Source organism: Vidua chalybeata, chromosome 1, assembly GCF_026979565.1.
Source record: "Vidua chalybeata isolate OUT-0048 chromosome 1, bVidCha1 merged haplotype, whole genome shotgun sequence".
NCBI lineage: Eukaryota > Metazoa > Chordata > Aves > Passeriformes > Viduidae > Vidua > Vidua chalybeata.
Genome location: NC_071530.1, coordinates 54740291 through 54765906, shown reverse-complemented (window position 1 = coordinate 54765906; position 25616 = coordinate 54740291). Strand labels below are relative to the sequence as shown.

The 25616-nt window shown below is 36.7% G+C and overlaps 1 protein-coding gene across 1 annotated transcript in view; it reads left to right on the top strand.

Annotated features, from left to right (window-relative positions):
• The window catches only part of POU6F2 (POU class 6 homeobox 2), a 316654-nt gene that overhangs the window by 240190 nt on the left and 50848 nt on the right, over positions 1-25616 (top strand). Inside the window, exon 6 of the mRNA XM_053947281.1 lies at positions 23597-23746. Coding sequence (XP_053803256.1) covers positions 23597-23746 — 150 coding nt within the window. The remainder of the gene's footprint in view (positions 1-23596; positions 23747-25616) is intronic.

Sequence of the window (25616 nt, the reverse complement as noted above, 5' to 3'; positions counted from 1 at the left end):
TTCACAGTAATGAGAAATGACTGGAATTTCTATATCTCTAACATTTGGTGAGGGGGGATAGGAGGTATGTGTTTATTTTACCTGATATTATGTTGTGGGCGTCTATTTGGCACTTTGAGCCTAATTTTTTTCCATTCAGGAGATTATATGGACTGCTGCACCATCTGACCCAGTAGCCAGCCCTCAAGTGTATAGAGAAGTGACAGTAATGCACTTTAAACCTTCTGTTATCACAGCAGTGATGGCATTTTTTTCAGACATTAAATGATTTTTTTTTTTTTTTTTTTTTTTTTTTTGCAATGGATGGCTATTTTCATTTACTCTTCAGTACTTGTTCAGGTGATGAGCAATGATCTCGAGAAAATTTAAGATTCATTACCAGTCAGGTAGATAGAGAATTCTCAAAGTGAACCTACATCTGCAGAGTATTTTCATTGTGAGTCTGGTGCTATAGCACTACAATCCTGATCATCTCTTGGGGATGGAATAAGAAAATTCTGCAGGTATGTGCAAAGCAAGTATATCTGAGGAATCTTTAACAGCAGCACATTTGTCTAGAAATATGAGTTGCTTCCTTGTTCTTTTTTTCAGAACAAGTGTTTCAGAATAAACCTCTTTCCCTGTAGAATCTGAGCCCTCTAGCAATGCATGGTGGTCCAGGCTAGGTCTGCCCTGCAGATGCAGAAGTAGAATTGCGGAAGTGTCAATATAACGAAGCAAGGATTCATGAAGCAAGATTCGGTGCCAGGAAGAGTGAAGGCACTATGACAGAGCATTAAAAGCAATGAGCCACTCAAGTAAACATGCAGGATCCCAGGTACAGCTTACACGGAAGTCCATAATGCTGTATCCTGATGGTGGCATCGGCGTGAGCTAGATGGGCTTGGATAGGACTACACCTGCTCCTGATTACAGACCTCTCCACCACTGGCATCTGTGCTAATAAAATATCTAGAATTCCTGGAAATGGGCAGAGTGAAATCATTTCAAGCAGAAGAGAAATTTAATCAAATCTCTGGCTGCAAATCATTCACGTATGAAAGCTGAGTGGTAGTTTCAGGGAATTCATAAGTTTCAAGTGTTTTACTTTAATTCTGGCTTTATTATAGCTAGAACAGGCTATGGAAATGTCAAAATATCATGGAGGAGGCAGGTTTTCACCTCCTTTTACTGTGGAGGAATAAATGGTTTAATGGTATTTCTAGAAGAAGAAGGTTGCATAATACTCTGTAACCTTTCAAGAGTTTGACTGTAGTCCTCCACTCTTACTGTATCTGAAAGGCCTGAAATGTTGAACATATTCCATTAGGTTGGAGTGTCATGTTCCTAGGTAATATTTGTGTGTTATGGCCATGATGTTAGGACATTGCTTTGATTTCCTGTTAATAGCCCATGTTATGGGAAGCAAAGTCAAGGAATATTAAATTCCATGATCATGCTCTAAGACTATGACAGCAATATCTCATCGATTGCAATTATTGGGGCCACCAGAGCCTTCACTTGAATTTTTTTTAAGCCATCAATGGCATGTGGCATGCTAACAGGAGATTTTTTTCTGATCTGCTCCATCACTCAGAAATACCTGTATGTCTGCAGCTCATTGATTATAAACAAGGTCAATAGGGGGAAAATCCTTGAAATTGCAAGGAACATTTCCTTTGTATTGATACAGAGCATCACAGTAAGCTTAATTTAGATGCTTTTTTTCTTATTTTATATTAAACTATTTGGTACTCATGCTTGCATTTATCTTCTGATCTTTTAAGGCAGATATTTCAAGATCTCAACAGACTATTTCTTAGCCAGTGGTGCTTTCTCTGTGTATCCCCTTGGCTCTGTATATGATTATCATGAGTAAGAAGGATTGGATTCATGTGACCCCCAACATGAACAGAAATAAACTAAAGCAAAATCTGAGTGGATCAAAACAGATCTGCTGTCTCTTACCTTCTAGGAATAAAGAACACAGAGGAGGAAGGAGGAAAGTGTCAAGACCGTCTGCACACTTAGATTTAAGTTTTTTTCAGAAAACCCTCTTTCTTAGTCTTCATATAAAACTGGACAAATATTTTGTATCCTAGGAACACTATAAGATCAACAATGAGGTTATAGAGTATTATGATAGAGAAAACCAGGGCTGTCAAACAATGTTTGATAAAACAGAGCTCAGATAATGTCTTTGCTTAAATTAGTTGCTGGAAATAGATTGATAGTCTGAAACACTTCTTTCCTTTGGTGATAATTAGCAATGCCCTGCTTTGTTCACTATTTGCAGTGTCCCAATGTTTGATTCATACTTCTATTTGCACCCAACTTTTATAAAGACCTAATAAAAGGACAGCACATTAATTAAATATGTTCAATATTCATCAGTATTCATCGCAAAGTGATTGCAAACATGTGATCTTCCATTTTCTACTGGTAACATTAGACATTTAGATTCTAGTCCAGAATCAAACACTAAGTCTAATGCATTGTGCTAGGGTAAATCAGATCCTACTCTATAGAATGTCAAGTGCAATACATAGTATGAAAGTCGTATAAATGAGATTGATCTTAATGATTGTGAATTTTGGGACGTTTGTCTTCATAACACAGCTAGAACTTTATGACTCTGACTTGTTTTCATCCTTCAGTTTCCCTTAAACACTCTGCACATCTGCACTGTGAGAAACATCAGTAGAGCTCTTGGCACAGCACCATAATCAGAGCCTTCCCTGCCAGGTGGCATTGGGAAGCCTTTCACAGATTAAGGCAAGATCTGACTCTGGAAACACAAAAGTGTTAGTCTGCTTCCATAAGTGTTAAATCCGTGTCTGGTACTGGCAGGCCTTACTGAAAGAGGCACTCCCTCAAGCAATCCTTATTTGACCAGAGAAGGAAAGTGTATATTTGTATTAAATTGGGCACGTAAGACAAGATACACTCCAACTCTAAAAAATAGCATTATTGTCTCTACACCAAGGGCTTTGGGACTTAGATTATACACTTGGCAGTTTTGTGTTTGTTTTTCTCTCCTAGGTAGCAGTGACAAATCACTGGGTGAACACACCCAAGTAAGAATGAAAGTTGTTCTGCCTCCTGATGTCTCTCCTGTATATTATGAAGGAACATTGGTACTTCTGTATGAAACAGTCTAAATGTGTGAAAACTGATCAGCCAGTCTCAAAGCAGTGGGCTTGCTAAGGGACAAAAGCATCTAAGATGTATGGAGAAGTTGCCTGCAGGTACTAGGGTACATTAATTATCAATGTCACGGTCAACTTGGGGCCATCTTCTTCCAAATGGAAAAGCTTATGGATGGGATGCTGTAATGAGAAGTGTGTATGCGGGGTCCCAAATACATGAATGGCACAAAGGGGCTGTAGTTGTCCTGTCTGCCAGTGGCAAGTGGTGGAAGCTGAATCTCACCAGGCTGCCAAACTGAGGAGGAGTATTGTATCCTGCATCCCATTGGGCCCCACAATGGGAGTCCACATACTCCCTGTGGATGTTAGGAATTAATTCAAATTCTAGAAATTGGCTACAGGAGCAGTTAGTGACACTAAAACCAGTATCCAAATATAGGAGAAATAAAATCATTATATAAATATTGAATACAGTGCTCATTCCTGGTTCTAGCCTGCAGGAAGCAGGTGAGTGCTGCCAGTAACTGGAGAGCCAGGACTTTACTGCTTTTTCTCTGCATGCCTAGAGGAAACCTCAGCATAACCTTTGTCATGTGATCTTATAAATGCAAATGATGTTCATACAATTTTTAAGGTTTTTTTTTTCTCCCTCCTACTGCTGGCCAGAATTAGTGACATAGCAGCAGAGCAAGAAAGTACTACAATGAAGTGCCCAGGCCAATGTTCCATAGATGTAAGTGCCAGCTTGCACTTCCCCCTGCCATAATTTTGCAAGCAGAATGCCCTTGTAGAGCTAAACCCAACCCCTCACCTTTTTGTTAAGAGTGTCCCATTCTTAGTACATTTCCTCCACCCCAATTTCCTTTACATCCACCCAAGCTGGATGGAGGTCCAGTCCTCCACCTTCTGGACTCTCGTACTGGGCCTAGCTGCTATACCAGTAATTCTTCTTGCTTTTTCTTCATTAATACCTTCCAGAGAGTCCCGGACCATGAAGCCACTGGGCCTCGGCAGCAAGAGGAGAGAAAGTCTTTCCAGAAAACAACAGGATACCAGTCTGCTGAAATGGGGATTTATAGGGTCCTTAGCTTTGGTGAAAAGGAGTAAAGTATAAAGCATGGGGTAGTATTACTTGACACTGTTCATCAAAAGCCAGACTTACTCTCAGTCCCCCACTCGTTGCAGCATTTGGAGATTTCTGAATTTCTAATGAAAACAACAGCACTTTTTCCTCTTCCAGCTATCAAGGAAGCTTTATTGTTTGCTGCCTTTCCATTCTGCTGTTAATTTAATCTTTTTGAAATACACATAGTTCCTTTTTACCAATATAGACAACACTGAAAATAAAAATATACGAAATAAATCTGCTAAGCATGAATTATTGTCCCAACTTGGCCGAGTATACTTTCAAGTAATACTGATTAGAAAAACTAAGTAAAGAACAGCTTTAAAAACTACCTTTGTGAAGGATGTTTCCTTATCCAGGCATCTCTTACACCTTAGTCAGTCTGTATTTTAGCACAGTAATTTTGCCTGCCCTCCATGACACAGTGCCTTACTGGAGTGTCAGAATCAAATCACAGTGATCAGCAGTCAGACTGGCTGTTCACTTTTACCATCCTAGAGCAGTTCAGAGCTCCCTCTGCTCCTGCAAAACAAAGATGAAATTGATAAAAAAGATGCAGAGTAGAAGTGGGTGTTAGGAAAGGATCTAGAAGGACAGACTAAGGCCACTGGGCTGCATGAAGTATGAGCACAGTCTGTAACATTTCCTACTCCCAAACACATTGTCTTAGCAGACAAGCAAGACAAAGGAATTACGATTATCTCCACTATACAGATGGAGAAATGAGTTAGTAAGAGATTAACTAGCTTGTCCAGGGTCACTTAGAGAGCCTGACAGGCACAGAACTAGGATCAAGATTTTCTGAGTTCCTAAGGAAGGATCAATCTCTGAGAAATAGTGTCCTAAGCTATGTTTCTTAATAGAAGAATCTGGTATTAAAACATTACAGAAGTAAAAATGCAATTTCTTTACCTTTCATTTTGATTAATGGATTTTTCTCAACATTACAACAAAGCAAATTCCTTTTCTAATATAGAGTATTTGAATTTTTTTTTTTTAGTAAGAAAGTAATGATGGGGGAAAAAAATCCCCTTTTTTGATTAACTGCAGGTGGATGTTGTTTTCTTTTCTGGCCAATCATTTCTAGCTATCAAATAGATATACTTTAAAGTGCTAGGATTTGGCATGATGATGAGCCAACTAGCAAGAGACCACCATTTATAGATAATATATTAGTTGAAAAAAATTGAGTTTCTGGACCTTAATCCTCTAAGAAAAGCTGAAACCTTAGGGAAAAACTTCCACTTTGTTACTCAGTTGGTTCACCCTATTTGATTGATGGTCAGTACATGAGCCTATTTTAGAAGCTATGTGATTTCTGTCTAAAATAAGCTGCTTATGATGTTCTACAGGTTATTATGGTTCAAATGCTAGTTTCTAAAATTCTTTAAAGGAGTCTACATTAAAGCAGCATTCAAAAGATTGTAGGATTATTTTGTATTCTCTCTGAAGTGGAATGTGATTTGATCTTCATCAGCTGATTTATATGATTTTTTTTGTTTGTTTTTGAGCATTTAATAAACTCACAGAGAAATTATTGACCTTTCTTTATAAGTTTGTTTGTTTGTTTTTTTTTTTAATAAGTAAAATTTAAAAGCAAAGTGAGTTAGGTAGTGTGCAAATCCAGACTTTTTGTGAATTCCATTGCAGTGTAGTTTTGCAAAGTACAACAGTTGCAGAAAACAGGATGTTGTGATTTAACTCCAGCCCCACACAGCCCCTCACTCAAACCCCACAGTGGAATGGGGGAAATGAATGAAGAGTAAAGATGAAAAAGCTTGTGGGTTGAAATAAAGACACTTTAATAGGTAAAGCAAAAGCTGTGAGCACAAGCAAAAGAAAGAAAACAATTATTCCACAGCTTCCCATGGAGAGGGAGGTGCTCAGCCACCCCCAGGAAAGCAGGGCTCCATCACATGTAACAGTGACTTGGGAAGACAAACGTGATCACTCTGAATATCCCCTCTTCCTTCTTCTTACCACACCTTTTATTGCTGAGCATGATGCCATAGGGCACTGGGATATCCCTTTGGTCAGTTGCAGTCCCAGCTGTGTGCCCCCCCAACTTCTTATGCACCCCCAGTCTCCTTCCTGGTGAGGCAGTGTGAGACACACACAAAGCCTCGGCTCTGTGAAAGCACTGCTCAGCAAAAACTAGAACATCCCTGTGTTATCAACACTGTGTTCAGCACAAATCTGAAACACTATCCCATGCTATCTAGTGTGAAGAACAGACACCCCAGACAAAACTCACAGACAGGATCCCAAACAACGGGGCATGCTCAGTGAAGAGTAACGACTAAGGAATAATCTAAGGGTCAATTTTTAATTATTTTCTTAGAGGTTGGTGTACTCTTTTGTTAAAAACAGTTAAAATTTTGTTAAAATTACTAACATTTTCCTTATAAATGTATTACTTTTGGGACAGCACCTTTATTGTTCATGAGAAGTGAGCATGTGGTTAAAGGGAAGCATAATTTAAGCAGAAAAGCACATTTTCTGTACCTTGGCTCTTGGGCTTTCCCAGTGTGACACAGAATTGTGTGGCAGTACTAAAGCTGGGGCAGAGATCTGTGTTCCTTATTGCTGTACTCAGGATAATTAGAGTGAATTAAAACTAGGGAGAAGGGGAATATCATGTTAGCACAGCCAATCATTTTTGTAGCTGGGCAAGCATTTCTACATTGCTGCTCTTTATAGTTTGCTTTCATTACAAGGAGTCAGTGTACATGCCCAGAGACTTGTCACAGGTTCCTGAAGATAAGAGCTGCAAGGTCCTAAATCTATCATTTTGCTTTAGATGCAGAGATAGTTGTGCTGTCATTTAACTTAATGATCACTTCACTTAAAAATGTCATTTAGGACTTAGACTGTACAGTCCCATATAGTTAGCATTCAGAGGTAGGCCCTTAATGCAGGTTTCTTACCTTTCTACTCAAATCTAAATTGCTAAGTAATGCATACACATACCCAAATACAGGCGGTGGGATTTGGTGTGCAGTGTGTCCAAAACCTAGGAAAGTTGCAAAACTCCATTGGCTGTGTGTCCTCATACAAGATGCATGCCCTTGTTATCTGCCTTTGGTACATGCCACTCAACCAAGCCACTTAGACATATGTTTAGATGCCTCCCATGGTCAGTGAAAAAAAAAACATCTTCACTGGAAGACAGCTCAGGAAAGTGTTTTCTCTTGTGAGATCTGGATTACCTCCAAGACCATCTGTTTCCTTTATAGATGATGAAGCTTTTGTAACTTCAGTGTCAGATTGTAGGTATTTGTATATTCCCAAACAGACAGGAAGACAAAAGTGTGGTTGCAGCATGGGCTAACTGTGTTGCGGCACAGGTTATTTTTACAGCTTTGTGTCAGAATATGGGCTTGAGAGGAGCATTATTGCAAGACTTATTCTCTTAAACTAATATAAGTTATATCTGAATAGTTGTGACACTATTTTGCAAACTAAAAAGAACACTAGTCAAAAAGACTTCATGTTTTGAAGATTGTCACAAGTAGATTAAAGTACATCTCTCATGCAGTGACTTATATATGCCTATCATCTCTTCTCCTAGATCTTCTGCACAGCAGGACTGCTGTATGGGCTTCATGAGATGCAGAAAAGATGACAGAAATACATAAGTGTTTTGATTTACCTATAGCCTTCTCTCTCCTATTCCTAATCTAGAATTTAGTGGATTTATGATGTGTTGTATGTCATGTGTCTGATTTAATACAATTATTTCAATAGTCATTCTTTTGATTCCAATTTTTATGCTTTAGAAGTCTTGTCTTGATATGTTAGGATTAGGTTTTTCTTTTATTACCTCTACAGTGCTTTGCTTCTGTAAATAAAATTAAAGACCTTTAATTATCTTTGGTGAGATTAACCTCTATACACATTTTTAATAGTGTTCTGCTTGGGCAATGAGAACATTCCAAAATGTATACGTGGCATATTTCTTGGTTTTGTTTTGATATAGCCTATCACCTTAATTAGTGAGTAGTCCATAGTAGGCTGCGATTTGTTCGTTAAAATTCATGAAGCAATCCTGTGTTTCATGCATTTTCTCTTGCATAATTCTCATATGCAGCATATATTTCTAAATATACAGCATGCACACCCACTCAGAATCACGGACTTCTAGGTCTCTGAAAAGCATAGTAAAGGCAACCACTTCGCCTGTGATTGCTTTTTAATTTCTTTTTTATATTCTTTTTTTTTTTTCTTTTTTTTTTTTTTTTTTATGTCTGTTTTCTTTCGTAATTTGACTTCAGGGAGATTTTTCATACAGATTTGGCAAATACAGGTGTTCCATATATTATATTGCCATGGCATTCCTTTCTTTTTATTAATGCATTTTTGTTCTGTAATTTGATTATTTGTCCATCTATTTTTACTTTAAGTGTCCAAATTTATATTATTAGTGTTTGACTTTTACATTTCTTACATTGGTGTAAGCAAAGGCCAGGCCTCGAGTTTTTTTTCCAAACTTTTACTTCCTTTTTGAGGTGAAGGTAGCCTAAGAATAATTTGATTATGCACATTTTGCCCACCACCTTTATTTTTACACATCTAATGTGTAAAGAATTTTTACATTTTTAAAGAATAGATAGTAAGCAGTAGACATTAATCTCAGCTGTGAGAGAAGATTCTTAACTTGAATTGCCCTTGTATCATCTGTTGAGTTCCCCTGAGTAAGGCACCACCTCTAGTTTTAGTCCTGACTAAGCAATATATTTTGAAGATTCAAAGGCATTCTGTACTCAGACTATGGGATAACATGCAGTTGTATATAGTTTCTATTGACTCTCCAACTTCTTTCCCTGAGCAAAGAACAAGTTGTGGCAAGGAAGCAAAACTAGATCTTGGATAGGGAGAGTACCCTGAAGGAGTGTTCGATTGCAGATTGTAGTGTCTGCTTAGAAGACTCACAAAAAACCCTGCCAAAACCAAACCTGAAACAAGAAACAAATTAGGGTCATCCCTCCTGGGATAAGAACCATCCCTACAATACTGCCAGTAATTTAGGGAGCTGGCTGCCATGGAGGCAGCTCCAACTGAAGGCAAAACCATCTGTGTCCCAAGCGAGACGCAGGTCAAGAGCTCCATAGTGCTGCCTACCGTATCATCACCCTTTCTTTTCCACAACAGTGTCTTGCACAGATGAGTCAGTGAGGGCTTGCATCCATGGCCACCCATCTCTAACCACCAACGGGGGGCCAGTTAGTGTTAATCATAAACAAGGGGCCTGTAGTACTCCATAGTACAGCTCTTGTAGTTTGACATACGGTTTTGTTCCCTGATTTTGTTATGTTATGTTTAACAGCTGCAGATGAAAGTAATTTATACAAGTGAGTCATCTTTTCTGCTTAATGAGATAGACTGTTAGGTTTAGAGCTCAGGTCAGCATTATTTGAGTTATTGTCATTCATTTTAAAATAGGACTTGATAAAAACAAAGTATCATATGTCAAATTTAGTACAAGACTGTGAATGAATAGAAAACCAGAAGGAAGGCTAGGATGCACTGGGAATTTCCCCACTGCAGTTAACACTTACTGCAGTATTAAGCTGTGTAATTGGTTTATCTTATGAAAAGTGTCAAGAATAGTAATGATAAAATTAGTATTTTCAAATAATACATGTTATCAGATCACAATTTCAGAGCTAAGACAAGGCTTTCTTTTATGCAGGGTGCTCTGATAATGTAAACCAACAAACTTTAACCAGTTAACTTATAAAGAGCAGCAAATCCAGACTTATGTAGAATGCTCTCCTGGATTTACCATTTCCCTATGTAAAGTCAGTCTTCACTTTGAAATAGCCTCTTCTAGTTATTTGTACCATTTGCCTGCTTCTTAGCTAAAAACCTACATTTTTGAACAGCTTTGCTAGTGACTTAGGTGTTCATTCATTTCTGTACCTCAGAGGATTTTTTTTGGCCTCCATTAATATTACCTGGATGTATATTATGACAGTGGCTAAAAATACCATACCAGGTAAATACATAAATCAATGCATACTGTGTAGTAAACAGAAAAAATGTATTCCATATGCAGATTTAACCTGAAATAAGAAAATCTGTTTTATCTTTGATCTTGCTGTTGTTTGGTGCGTGTGCATACGTAATCCAGTCTTGATGGGCTTGCAGATGTATTACCTAATGAGAAAACAAGCAAACAATGAGAAAGAGAGAGAATTTTATTATTTATTTCATTTTTCAGACAGGAAATTAAAGAAATGGAAATATATGGAAGAATTGGACCCCTGGTGAGGTTTTTAGATCTCTACCCAGTGACCCTAATCACAAGACTTCCTTCCTTCTCAGATATAATTATTACTATTTCCATCACGTATACTTTGGAAAGTTTTTCTTGTTTCCACATGAAATACTTATTTTCTAACCCTGAACTTTCCTTTTAAGCAAAATCAATGTAAAGCTATTGTTGGTTTTACAAATGCCAGGGAGAATTATTACCATCATAGGCAGCAAGAAAAGATATACTTTTGCCCTTGGTAGATTGAATTACTGAGCAATAACCTTATAATTACTGTATAAAACTCCCTGTTTTAACACTGTTTTTAATATCCATAAAGTTTCTGATTTATTTTTCACATGCCAGCATCAATGCACTAAAGTTTTCATTGGTCTAAACTGGTGCAATTACACTGACCTCTGTGGGACTCCACCTGTTGCAGTGGAGCAGTGGCTTTTAAGAGCAGTGTTATATTTGGATGAATATTAGAACAAAGAGAGAAAGAGATGATTTCACAGGCATTGATTTAAATAAGGAATGTAATGTTCTTGAAATCAAAGGAAATATTTTGATATGGTAGCTGTATATCAGGTAAATCTGCTTTAAATTAGGTCTTTTTAAGACCAGTGGGGAAAATAAGCCTTCTGATATTTCCTGGCATGGGATTAACAACTGGAAATGCCAGGGAAACCTTGACTATAGGTGAACATGGCGAATGGACCTTTGTCCCTCTCTCTGTGAATATCTTGATTCAGATATCTTAGCAACCTGCAATGCTCAGCGGTCTCGTAGTCTTCAGGAAAAAGAAAGGAAACCCCCTTTTAGCACACTCAGGTTGCTTTCATGCTGCTACAACTGAAAAACTGGTTCCTTGACCCATGCAAAAGTAGAAATTTCTGGTTTAGTTTAGACTATTGAGCTCGTTTGCCTCTTCTAGCTGGCTGATGATCACCAGGTCTTCTGCAGGTCAGAGTCCTTGTCTGTCTCTCTGCGGTGAAACCAGGATTGATACCTGCTTCCTGATTCCCACTGTTGAAAGAGGACAGAATTCAACACAGAATAACTGCACCCTTGTTTTGTGTTCAGTTAATACATACTTAAAACTAGGCCAAGCCTTTTCTGCTCATCTTTCTTCTCCTGACATGGTTTCTAATATGTGAGTGCCTTCTGTGAAATTTCTTTTTCAAGGGAATATATTCAGCTTTAAGTTTGGAAAGCAAACAGCATATATCTTAGAGGTAGAATTTGATTTATTGCCTGTACACTCATCATGAATGTGATAGGCATAGTGAAAGAGTTCTTCCTTAATTGCACTCAGGCTGAGTTTGTCACAGTTTCTGACATGTTGAAGGTACATTAGAACAGCAGCACTGTCTGACTAGTTTTCTGCAAAAACATTTTTGACCCTTGACTTACCTCTTTTACTGACACCATTACCAATAACACCCTGCACTACCAGTGACTGCAAAGAGGTCTGCATACTTCACTGTTTCCAAAGGTATATTTTGGCAAATAGTTAGGTAGATGTGTATGTTCCTCCCAACCCAAAATGAATGAGATTAAGAAAAGACATGTAAGAATGATTTTTTGAAGTCAAGTATTTCCACTCAATTTATATAACACCCATCTGTGAGGGTGATCCATTTTACATTTGCTTTCAATAAACCATTTTGGTCTGAACTGAATGTTTCAAGTGACCTGTAATTTATTTATTTTCAATTTTTTCCAACTCCAGGTCTGCCTGGACTGTGTTTTGTTATGGTTTTTTTTTTTTTTTTTGTTTTTGTTTTTAAGGGGGAGAATTGGGTGTTTCAGGGAAATATTTCAGTCCACAAACAGAAAAATCCATTAGTTTCACAGCTGTAGGTGTCAATGTTTTGACTTCTGACTTCAATACTTTTCTAGTTTACAGAGGCAGAAATGCAAAAAAAAAAAAAAAAAAACAAACCCAAAAAAAAAAAAACAAAACAAAACAAAAAACCCACCCAGACCATTAGTGAGACTATTTGATTTAAATAAAATATCAGTGTAATTAGCTAACTCTAGTATTTCAAGTGAAAGAATCATTCCCCCTCCCTCTTATTGCTGATTTGAATCCCATAAAAATTGAAGGGACTGATTCTGACAGTAGTTTCTCTGTTTTAACTAATTGCAACTCTGCTGACCTCATTAAAATTAGATCAGATTTATATTCAGGCAGGGAGAAATCAGAATCAGGCCAAGAACTCAGAACTTATGCTATTTTTAGCACCAAAATAATCCCTTGTTTTGTAAAACACAAGAATTGCTACAGGGCCCATAAATATTTTGTGAATCCAGTCAACAGATCAAAGTAGAAAATACTTAGAACATGAAGAAATTCATCTGTCTGTCTACTGACAGTGCCTTATGGAAGAACAAGAACCTAAGTACAATAAGGCAATAATGAATTTAATGAAAAAGCTACAGACATTCAGGTTGTAAGCTGAGCTGCTGTTGACAGATAGTACATATTTTTGCCTGTATAGCAGAATTCTTTGGCTGAATGTCTATGAGTAGATTTCCATTGATAATGAATATGGAGGAAATTATTTATTGTAAATGGTAATTAGACTTTCCTCAGGCTATGAATCCAGCCAGTAGCAGATATTGAGTAATAACATATGCATTACTTTTGACATTCTGTCTCAATGAAAAAAAAAATAAGAGAGGATGATAGGAGCTAAACTTTGTTATGTCTTTTGTTTAAAGTACAGCAATATCACCATAGGCATAAGCTAATATTGGTGTGTGATTTTATGTAATAACATGTATAAGATGGAGTATAAGGTCACACCACAACTTTATCTATGAAATAGAAAAATGAGTCACAAAAACACACTAGCGCAAACTCTCTTGAATTTACCCAGGACTGCATTAGGATTACATGCCGGCTAACTAAGCAGCTTTTGTAGGATTTCAGCATCAGATTTTAATAAATTTGAAACTGATTCTTGCAAGAAAAAAAAAATTATACTGTTTATACTTGCAGTCATCGCTCGCATTCATCTGAGAGTTCTTCTGTTACCTCAAGCAATATGGAGCTCTTCTTTTGTTATAAGAGGATCTCAGTTTCATATACCCTCTTGCCATCAAATTATAGTGCCTAGCACAGTGACAATTGCAAAGACCTCAGAAAAAATACATTCCTAGCCCATATGTTTTTAATTATACTTTCCAGTTTCATTTGCTGTTGGCAACTTGATGTTATTTTGATTTTGCTGAGGTGAAATATATGAGTTTCAAATATGGCTTTGAACTTGATTAGGAATTAATATGGCAGCATTACAGATATAGTAGATTTACTGCTTCTTTTGTTCTTCTGGTTCAGTGTGAACTCCCATGTGGAAAACCTATTGTGACCAGACTCAGAGTGACATGAGCAAAGTAGCTGATACTGGAGATAAGAGACCAGAGAAAAGGAGTCAAATAGGTGAAAGCAGAAAGGGGTTCTATCACAGCAAAAAAATCTATACCCACTCCAAAAAGGAAAAACCCCGGAAGGAGTCACATGAAAGGTGAGACAAGAATGGATTCTGAAAACAACTAAAAAAACCCAAAAACTAAAAGCCAACCAAACAAATTTTAAAAAGCTTTAAAGACAGTTGGTACATTTAAAATATTTTCTATACCTCTTATAAGAACATTAACAAAATTAAATTTGGAATTGCGCAGCTGATGTTGAGCACAGCCGAGCCCCACACTGCAGGCATGCGCTGCTTCTGGGGCAGGACTTACACTTAATTTTTGGGAGCAGGTTTCTTGATGACAGCAAATGGGACAGAAGGGCGTGGGAGGAGAGGATGTTCTCTGCAGAAAAGTTACACACGTGGCTTAAAATGTAACATATGTTAGATATGCGGCTGCATATTAACCCTTCCTCCTTTCTCCTTCTATATGAGCTGCATTGAGGGCACAATTTTTGGCAAGTTAAATGCACAACTCTTACCAGTTTACATGTAACTTTATCTACAGAGCAGGACTGCTGGTGAAAAAGACAATACTGGGTGTATGTATTATAAACAGGGACTTTAAATTGCGGTAGTCAGTCTTGTGCTATCTAGTGTCTTCCACTATGTTTATCCTCAAAGTAAGCTATCTAAATATGAATGTGGCAGAGGGTTGCTACCATCTGAGATGCAATATGCTTACATAGTGGTCATGCAAGGAGGTTCAGAGGTGTTTATTGCTCTATCTTTAGAAAAGGAGTAGCAGCAGTAACCTTCCCATTGACAGACAGAAAAGAGTCAAAATCACACTTCCAGTCCACCACTGGGCATTCAGAACTGTACTAAAGTAAAAAAAAGAGTGCCCAGGGAAAATATTAACAGTATTCTGCTGAGGGAATACCCCAACATCCTTTTTTGCATGCTTACTTCCTTTTTGTAGATTTTGACTCAGCTTACTTGTTTCAGTGGCTATCATTTACATTCATATTTATTTAATTGCAAATGTTGTTTGACATCAAGGTTTTCAAACTGAATATTTTCTTCAACTTTATTCATACTTCCAAATCTCATATACTGAGATTTCAGCAAAACTCAAATATCTAATAAAAAATCAGTGTCACAACTGATTTTGTATCTCATATTCTCCACAAAACCTGGAAAACAGAGAGAGCACTTCTCAAACACATTATATCAGTTACGGTGTTTTTGGCATTTTGACTTTGGGATGAACTGATGTAAACACAGAGAATTAAATCTTTCCAGCTTTCTAGATATCTGTATTAAGAACCAGATTCATGTTTTGGACTGACTTGTATCTATGACAACAATCTTCTTACTGCACTCAGGAGCCATTTGTATTGTCCTTCAACTTTGAATCATATATCAGTGTATTGAGTAAGGTCCGGTTTGGACCCGAAAGTAGTGAAAGGAAAAGTATTCCACATAATTACAGTTTTAGATCTGATCTTGTTCACATTCAAGTCAACAAAAATTCAAGGTAAGCACTTAGCTTACATGAAAGCAAAACTATTTGGCAATGCTATTACATTACAAATAAACCAAAGTATCCAGATGTATTTCCAGCTTCAAAAATTAGGATCTTTGCAGAGCAGCTGACACAGAATTTTAAAAGAAGTTTTATATATTTTCTCAGTTAACAATGTGTCCCTAAGTATTAAGTAGGATTTATTCTTCAAAAGGCAAAAGACAAGGTCTGTACCTCAGATTTTGTTTTTTAATATGCATATTTGAATAAACAGTTCCAAGCATACATATGAAGACTGCATATTGTATTGTAGAAGAAGACTTTCAGAAATATTTTCTCAAATACTTAACATGAAGTGTCATATTAACATGATGTGACCTCACATTGCATTTTTAACATTTATATATACAAATGGTCATATTTACCTGTGCACATGCCATTCACAAATTCAAATTAAAGGCAAATAAATGCTTTAGATTAAGGAGATTAATTTGGTGTGTCTCATGGTTGACACACTTTCTACAGAGATCACTGAGACCCAAGTGCTAGGCTGTTATCCAAAAAGACAGATGACAATTTCCTTTTGATAAGAGTCCAGGTTTTTAGCAGCAAGGGAACCCTGAAGTAACCATTTTTCTTGTATGGAAAGCATCTTTCAGAAGCCAGATAAATAATTCTAAAATAGACAAACACAGAACCAAGAAACTAATCAATGTGAAATGAACTGTGTTGCAGCCCCTTTCAAAAAGTTTAGAAGGTGCTCTTTTGCTTTTATTCTTGCAACACATGGGAACTAATTCAGAAAACTAGGGAATACAGTTAACTTTTTCAGTACTCATTCCTCTTTTATAAGTACTGATACAATTTATGATTATTGGAGATGCCAAATTTAATTTAGATGTTGTTTGTTTAGAGTACGTATGCATCAAGCATGAAAGAAACAGTTTCAGACATTTTAAAAGCTATGTAAACACAAAAGTAACTCAGAAAAAAACAGATAAAGCCAAGTAAATCAGACAAAACCAAGATGCCTCTGTTTAACTGAAGTCTTTTTCAGTGGGTGCCATCTTAAATAGATCTGGAACATTTCAAACTTGTAAGTTATAAATGTGGACACTCAGGAACCTACAAGACAGGAGTACAGGGTCAGTCTGTAAGTACTGAGCTGATGCTAAAGCGGTCAGTCATCTGCATTTTGTAGTTATTTGCATTTAAAGATATTAAATATATTTAAATATATTCACTCTTTCTTTTCGTAAACATATAAGACCCAGCCTCAGACATGCTGACATCTTCCATTTAGTTTATCTTGTAGGATTAGACCCAATGAGGATCACTTTCTTCTAGTTTCCTCTCCTGTCTTTTCTATCTGTCATAATGGAGAAGAAATAAAGGGGCTAGGGTGGTGTCTGCTCACTCTTAGAACACAGCCTGATGTGTTCTTCATTATTCATGTCTCCATTAGTTTGGTCTGAGAGACCTGGGAATGATGTCCACTCTTTATTTGCTTTGCCATGGCTCTATAAGAAATATACCCTTTTAATTTTGCAAATTGCTATTGTAGTTTTGAGACTGGTTCAAATTTGACCAGCAGCACCTTGTTTACAAAGATATTTCAAGAGATTTTGTTCATCCTCTTCTATCTATGTCATATCAAGGCTTACATGGGCACTGCATATTTCCAATCACCTCAGGTCGTGTCACTTTGCATTGAATCAAGTCATGTCGCATCAGTGATACCACTATCAGTACTTATTTCTGATAGAAAATTCAGCATAGATTTAGACAGCAAATTGCTCAACCACAATAAATGCATATAATGAGCAGACTAAGTATCTGTGAGAACCAGATATTTTAAGTGTCTCTGTCAAGTCGGTGCTTTCAGATATTTCAATATCCTTGTCTCTACACTGTATGCTGTAGATAAATTTCTGATCCATGTGCATATACTAAAATGTCTGTCTAAGCAGCCTATTTGGAGCTCTTACCATCTACAACCATTTGCAAATTTAGATCTGTGCAGTTTTGAAATAAGCAGACAGACATTGTTGGGTGGGTCTGGATATTAAAACTAAATTGCACATTTTGTAGGTTGATCATATCACAACAGTGTACAAAAACTAAATGTTGACAGATTTCATTTTTTTTTCATAATTTGGGTTTTGCCTGCTGGGCGTGTTTTCAAATAGTTGTGCATGATTAGGCTCTATGACAGCCATTTTATCAGACAATTTACCCTGATGTTCATTTACAAAAGTTAAATGTTAATTATCCTATTAATCCTAACTATCCTATTATGTAATTATCCTATTATGTAAACAAAAAAAGGAGGGAGGGAGGGAAAGATCAACATTAAAAAAAAGAATCTAACTCATAAGTACAAAACTACACAGAGTTTCCAAAATGTTTGCTTAGAGCATCTGTTAGGATAAAATTAAAATCTTTTGGTTTATGTCGCCTGTGTATTCACTCTTGACTTTCTTGGGATGTGCATGTTCACAGGATTTTTCAAAATTTGACTTAATTTTACTTAAAATCCTAAAAATAAATTAAATTGACAGAGCTCTGTCATCCACAATTCTATATAAGTGCTAAGTGGTGATCTTGATTATTATGATCAATTTGTTTTGTACTTATTGCTGTCATATCTAGGTGCTTTCCAAGAATTCAATTGAAACAGTCTTTCCAGAGTGTTTTTTAAAATTCCTCCAGGGACCATGAGATTTTACATCAATTCAGGGAAAAATTGACTGATACTAGGTATATATATGTATTGAAAACAATTAGGAATATAAGCATTAATGCTATTTAAAGAATTTGCCAGAAGAGCTAATGGGGACTTTCAGGGAAACTGTACTTCTGTCTCAATTCACTCACGTTTAGAAACCAAGCGTATGGGTATCTAGGTTGAAATGTTCTACTTCTATGTCATCAAGGTATTGAAAATACTTGAGTATTGTTGTTGCAAGATATGGTTTCCACTTACAGCCGTGCAGTGGTGTGGTGGGTTACCAATACCCACCCAGCCACTCACTCACTGCCTCAGTGGGATGGAGGAGGAAGCAGAGTGAGAAAGCTCATGGGTCAAGATGGACTGCTTGCCAATCAGTGTTGAGAGTAAAACAGATTCAACTTGAGGGTAATCAAGTTTAATATAGTGCCAATTAAATGAGAAACAACACAAGTGTTAAAATAACTTTTCTCCCCACTCTCCCAGACTTCACTCTTTCAATCCTGACTTTTCTACCCACTCTCAATGGGGAGATATAGTCTGACCTTAATAGTTCCTCTCTCTTGCTCTTTTCACACTTTCCCCCTGCTCCTGCACAGGCGCTCCATGGATCACACTTCTCATCAGGAAATATCCATTTGCCTACTCTAGGGTCCTCCAAGGGCTACAGTGGGGACAGTTTCACTGCTGTGGGGCAACTCCTTCTCCTTTCTCTGATCTTGCTGTTCCCTTTGTTTTGTTCACTCCATTTTTTTATCCTCCTCCTCTGCAGCTGATCCACTACCAAAACCTTTCCATCTACACCCAATACAGATGATAATGCTAGTCACTGTAATAAAGAAGGTATCAGAATATCCTCAGGAGCCTGTGCTCAGTATGAAACAATCTTCACCAGATCCAGTTACTACTACCCAGAATTTGTCTCACGAGCCTCTGAGAAAACATGGGAATAAATCCCACTATATTTTAACCTGTAATTCTTTCATCAGCTAAACACAATAAAATTCAGATAGATTCTTGTCTAAAAACTTCTACAAGAGCACATGCCATGCTGATAAAAAAAAATCATTTCTGTGAATAAAATTTTCACTCATTATGGGTAGAAAAGAAAAAAGTCATGTATTTCTGACTGAGAGCCATTGCTAAATTCTTCTCAACTGTTAGAGATATTTGTTTTCCCTTGAAAAGCATTGGTTTAAGCAAATAATCTCAGCAGCTAATCTAGTAGTGTGATGCTCCCTACAGAAGAGTTTGTCTGAGAACATAAGAGACTGAGGATCTGTTGGTCCCTAATCAAATACAATACTTTTTTACACTAATTCCATCTCTGGGAGATATCCAGAAATGTGATTTTTAGCAGTCTTTCTGAAAAACACTAATACTGTTTTATAAAATGAAGTTATGCCTGAAGTTACTCTGCAATATGTTCTTTAAATTCTCCATTGCTGCATTCAGATAGCAGCATGACTTTACTCAGCCTCCTCCACTAATGCTTTAGAAAACACATGAGATCTATATACTGGCACAGCATAAAGTGACTTTACCTTTCACATTACATGCCCATTTTTTCATGTGATGTTCTGGTATCCTGAAATGTCTTGACTTTTCACTAGTAAAACTGTCTGGGGTTTTTTTTGTATTTGTTGACTGAATGATATTGTAATGACTAAAACTGACTCTCTGATTTCCACACCAGGAGACTGAAAGTTCAGTAGGACATGCCTTTTATAAAGGAAAGTACCTACCTACTGTGTAGGTTATCAAATCTGATCTTGTATTCAACAACAGATGAATGCTTGCTCAGTTTCTCACAGCAACTCCAATGAAATACTGAGTTAGTTTTCAAAATAAAGAGGAAGATGGTATTATTGCAAAAGAAAGAAGTATTTGTGGCTCTCAAGAAAGCTGCTTGCAGTATTGGCTCTAACATACTTTTCTTCAAATTGGTTTTTCTGAAGACTATGTCTTAACCATAGAAGCTCTCACTTGCATGGCACAGTTTTAGGATCTTATTAGTGCCTCTTTCATTCACCAGAATTTCTCAGATTTGTTTTATTTGTGTGAATTCTGCTTGCTGCTCTGGAATGTCTTCTGCTTTTGCTGACTTAAACTAGACAATTTTCTTGTGTTTTACCTTTAATAGTTCAGCTTTGGAAATTCAGAAAAATGTACTAAACCTACACAGTTATTGAAGATTCTTCCTCATAAAATTTGCTTCCTCATATAATCATGTGATTAGCAGAGGTGTCATTAAGAGGACTGGCCTGTCACTTTAAACAAAGATTACTATTGTCTACTGTTATGGCTGGTGGTTTGAGTTGGAGAAGATATTTTGGGCATGGGAATCAACAGCTCCAAATATCTCAGCCTTCCAAATTAAATCATTATTTAAATACAGAAACAAAATAGGAAGAGCTCTTTGTGGGATTTTTCACCGTATATTTCTAATATTTCCAACATGCATTCTTAGGGATCCAGCCTTCACTGAGAAATTGCATAAACATCTCAAGTTAGAGATCTTATTTTTTGAATAAAAGAAATATTCAATGTGTTATCTTGATGTCCAAACATAATGAAATGAGATGTATTTCTTCATCCCCAGTTTGCACACAAGATAAAAGGAGTCAATTGAATAAAGCGTAACTTGCAGTCAACAGCTCCCCAGTGCACTCAAAGAAAAATGCATCCTCTCCTTTTTAATCAGACTTATGAATAGATAGGGGTGGTTTCATATGCACTTTGAAGTCACTTACCCCATGATTTGGCCCGTTCCCTGTATTTTTTCCTGGAACATGGTACTATACATATCACAGCCTCTGCAGTAATTTTTAATAAGTAGCTTATCTCTGTGATGCAACTAAAAGCAATCCTGAGTGTCTCCAGGGTTTGTTGTAATTAAATTTTATTGTTGTATTTGAAAATGTACATTTTTTGAAAACTGGTGCAAGAAAAATGGAAAAGAGATTCTAGAAGGTGATAATCTGATTTTTAGAAGGTTTTAACTCTTCGCAGTTTCCAGATTCACAAGGCTTATTTATGCCTCCCAAGCAGCTGTTCTTACACGCCTCTGAAGCCCTGAATATAGCAGCTAATGTAGTTTATTAGCTGATTTGGGTAACTGGCAAAAGATTTTCATTTATACCTGCAGTCAGAGGCTGTAGGATCAGAGGTTCAGTAATTTGTGGGTTGCTAATAAGATTGTAGAAGGCCTTTTCTGAAAGTCTTACACTCTTGCTGCTGCTCCTTTCTTCTCCAAATATTTACAGCTATAAGGGAATATCTTCAAGTCCCAGTACTGCCAACGAAGTGCTGTGAAAAAGAGGCAGTGTTTGCTAACTTCTGATTCGGACAATAAAGAAATTACACTGCTTTTAGCAGAAAACCAACCAGTTTACTTATATTGCTCTCTGGCATTACACTGCCATGCTCAGGCACCACCACCCAAATGACTGAAGAGTGCATCAGCTACCTTTGCACTCACACCTTTGTGCAGTCAGTAGAATTTCTTGCAGTCTGTATTCAGGGACTGAGCTTCACTTTGGTCATTGTACTGATCTCAGTTCTCTTCACAGCTCAACTCATCAGGTCTGCTAATCAAACATACACTGGAGTTTTCCCCTTTTGTCTTTTATTCCTGCTTGATTTTCATGCCATGGGGTGCTTTGAACTACTTTTAGAGATTCATATATCAATTTTTTTTCCAAATAAAAATATTTCCTCCAAACAATGTCATCTTTTCTGTCTGGTATTGCCACTAATCTTTATTTCGTTATTTACTTTACAATTTCTAGAGGGATTGGATATGCCCAAGGCACCCCTTTAAGCAACACTTTATATCAAGGTTGCATTTATAAATACTTCATGAGAAGCTAATGAATGATTAATAGATGTTATAATGTATGACCAATCAATTGTAGATTTTGCAATGTCCAACAGACAAGTAGGTTTCTTATAAGCATAGATTGTGACCATATCTGACATCTTCTATTGATGGGCTTCTAAACGTCTATAACATATACACTACTCATATCTGTAACATGCTTAAAACATCTACTAATCACTGATTAATTTTTTATAACTTATTTTGAAGCAGAGCCTGTCTATGGAGTATATCCCTTACCGCTGCTTGTGACTGTTCATTTCTAAAAGATAGATAATTTACTTGTCATCTTAGGACTTAGAACTCCTACTAATTTCAGCTCAAACATAAAGCTTTTCTGAGTTAGCTCTAGCATTTTCATCTCAGTCCCTAGATGTTATGTCCCTAGACTGTTATGTCCCTCAGACTTTTGGCTGCTCTTCCCTGTTTATGCATATTTTGCAAGTTCTGCTATATGACGATGATTCTGAGGAGGCAAAGCCACAAAGCCACTCTAAAATGTATTTTCAGCCTCTTGAACTCAGTTTGATTGCTCTCAAGACAGCTATCCAAGTGATGATGGTTCCCAATGTCTTTGGTTTTTTTACTGTCATCCCTGTGTGCTTGGTTCAAAGTTTGTCCTTTCTTAGAAAAGGATAAGAAAATAGAAACTTTCCAATAATCCAATGGAAAAGCCATGTCCAAGACAACTTTTGATTCTGACAAAAGAACACACATTTTGTATGCTTGATGAGCACAGGAGTTGATAGGACTGCTCCTCCATGAGATTCCCCTAGTCTTCAAGGTGAAAGCCATGACCATGCTCTATGCTTTCTATGGTGCATTTAGGTAGACTTGACTAAGGCAGGCAATACAAATTATTTCCTGAAAATTTATGAGTCCTGGGACTAATCATTCACATTTGAGAAGCAGCATGTTGCTTAGTATCGTATTTTGCAAATATTGAATTTTTAGTTGATATCTACTGACCTCACTTACAAGGCTGAGTCTTCGAATGTGATTTATCTAGATATTGAGACCAATTATTTAATGATAAAAATTAAAAGGATTTGCAGATTTTTCTTGGGCTTGGGGTCATCAGTAAAATAGTTTCTCTTCTGAATATCCCAAAGAAAACATTCCACTCCCAGTCAAGTGCTAATCTTTCACTGATTGCTCTTTACAGCAGTACTAAGCTGCTACACCTGTGGCATTAGCAACTTGTGCCTAAAGAAACACATCAAGCATAACTCAATTAAAAAAAAAGAAAAGAGAATATAGGGTTAAAAAGGGAATTTTATTCTTCAACATCAACATGGAATTTCCTCTTCTTTTTTAAAAACTACTAATTTTCAAAGCCCCAGAAGTAAGAACCTCTCAAAAATTGAGCTCTTGGAGCAGACATTTTTTACACACAATTAAGTGGGTAAAAAAAAACATTAAAATAACATAAACATTACTGTGCTATCACTTTTATATTATTCAGTTAGTATTATATGTTTATCATGGGGTTTATCATTATCTTTATTTATTTTTTTTTCAGCTGGTTAATAATCCGCTAGCAAGTCAAGCAGCAGCAGCAGCAGCAGCAGCAGCAGCCATGGGCTCAATAGCAAACTCACAGGCCTTTGGAAACGCCCTCTCCAGTCTTCAGGGAGTCACAGGCCAGCTCGTCACTAATGCACAAGGACAGGTGAGTAGAAGATGGAGCAAACTGTGAATTCTGATGGCAGGCTGATCTTGGGACAAAAATCTGTTCCGCCTGTATGAAAGCAATTTAAAAGTGCACATGTTGAAGATAAATAAATATTGATTTGTTTTCTTTTGTTTCAGCCCTTTAAAAATATTACAGTAGTGCAATAGTAGTGCAATACCATGCACTAGTATTTTACCGTTTTAAAAGTCCAGCAACCCTGTGATTTTTAACAACCATACTTTCTGTCTTCTTCCACTTACATATGCCTAATAACAGGTATCTTTACTGAAGTGGTACAGTGCTTCACTTTTTTTGGCATTTCTGTAGCATTTCTGTATTACATAGTTTCTTAAAAGGCATTAAATGTTTCTAGTAAAGGAAAATAAATTGTAATGAAGTATCAATGATGGAGTTATCTGAGTGGCTTCCTCATTTGTTTATTAACTATGTTAAGCAATTTGCAATGACTATGCCAGCCTGTAAATGCAAATTTGGAAGATTATTTTGGTTTAAAGAAAATTTTCCAAACAGGAACTTGAACATTGTTTAACAGTGAGTGTGTCTAAGAGATTATGCATTATCTACATTTTGGAGATGTTTATTTGTTAAATAAGTTTCAGTTTCAGTTTTATTTGTTAAATCAGTTTCAGTCTTAGTATGATGCAGAAACATACGCATCTAAATCCATATATATAAAAATAATTCCTTTGATACACTGTATTTAAGTGGCTTTCAGACTGAGACTACTTTCATTCTTTATTGAATTTATTAGGACTAAAATTAACACAATGCCTTGCTTCTCTGCAACAGATCTGTCAATATAACTGGTAACTGAGTAATTTGAATGTCATTATTCTAAATTCTAGAAATTGGGCATACAGTGATAACCTCAATGTTTATGTGGATGTTAGGCCCTGAAAAACATTTATTGAAATGATGCAGCTTGGATGTGCATCTAAAATTTAGTTTCTACTCTTACTGTTTACTAGTGAAGAGGAAAAAAAAAAGAAAGAGAAGCTCTTCTCCTGGTAATTTTCTGCTTGTTATTTGGAACAAGAATGAGGTTTTTTATTTTGGCCCATTAAAAAATAAAATTCAATACTTTATAGGACCTCTCCTGTTTTTTTTAAACAGGACACATAAACAAAGATGCTTCCTGAGCTTCACTATCACCATCAAAGTCCCAGGGAAAAAAATGCTGACCTTGTTATATTTACTGGGTGGGTGCAGAATTGTTCCATCACTACCCCGAGGGTTGAACGATGAAGCTTGTCAAAGTGAGGCCTTATCTAATGAATCATCTTATCGCAGGTGCACATCACACATATTAAAGGAGGATTGTATGAACAATGTGCCCTCTACAATAACCTTTCAATATCTACTTTAACCCTTGTTTCAATCCCTTTTCATCAAAGGATCATTTTATGCAGCCAGCTTTAAATGGAGGCTCTCAAAAGCCTATTAGGATTTCTGGAGAGATGGGGTATTGGTTTGGGAGAAAAGTTGGTTATAATACCTATAACTCATAGTCAGATCAGCTCCAACATAGAAGCCTGCTTGTTGCTATCTCCTCTCTGCTCCAGAAATGGTTCACAGTCTCCACTTACATATGAAGCACTTGACACCAAAGATGTTCATCGTAAGAGCTGAAGTTATGAATGTAGATTAATTTCTTTATTTATTTCCTTTACACGTTCTCCACAGAAAACATAATCTATGTGTGACCATTCATTGTATCCTTAAAAAAAACCCCACTACTAAGAAGATATTACTGATTGAAAGTTTCACTCCAGCTGAGTCTGTTTATTCCAGACATAAAGTCCAATAATTCCACAGGTTGCAAAGAAAGAGAAAGGAAAAGAAGAAT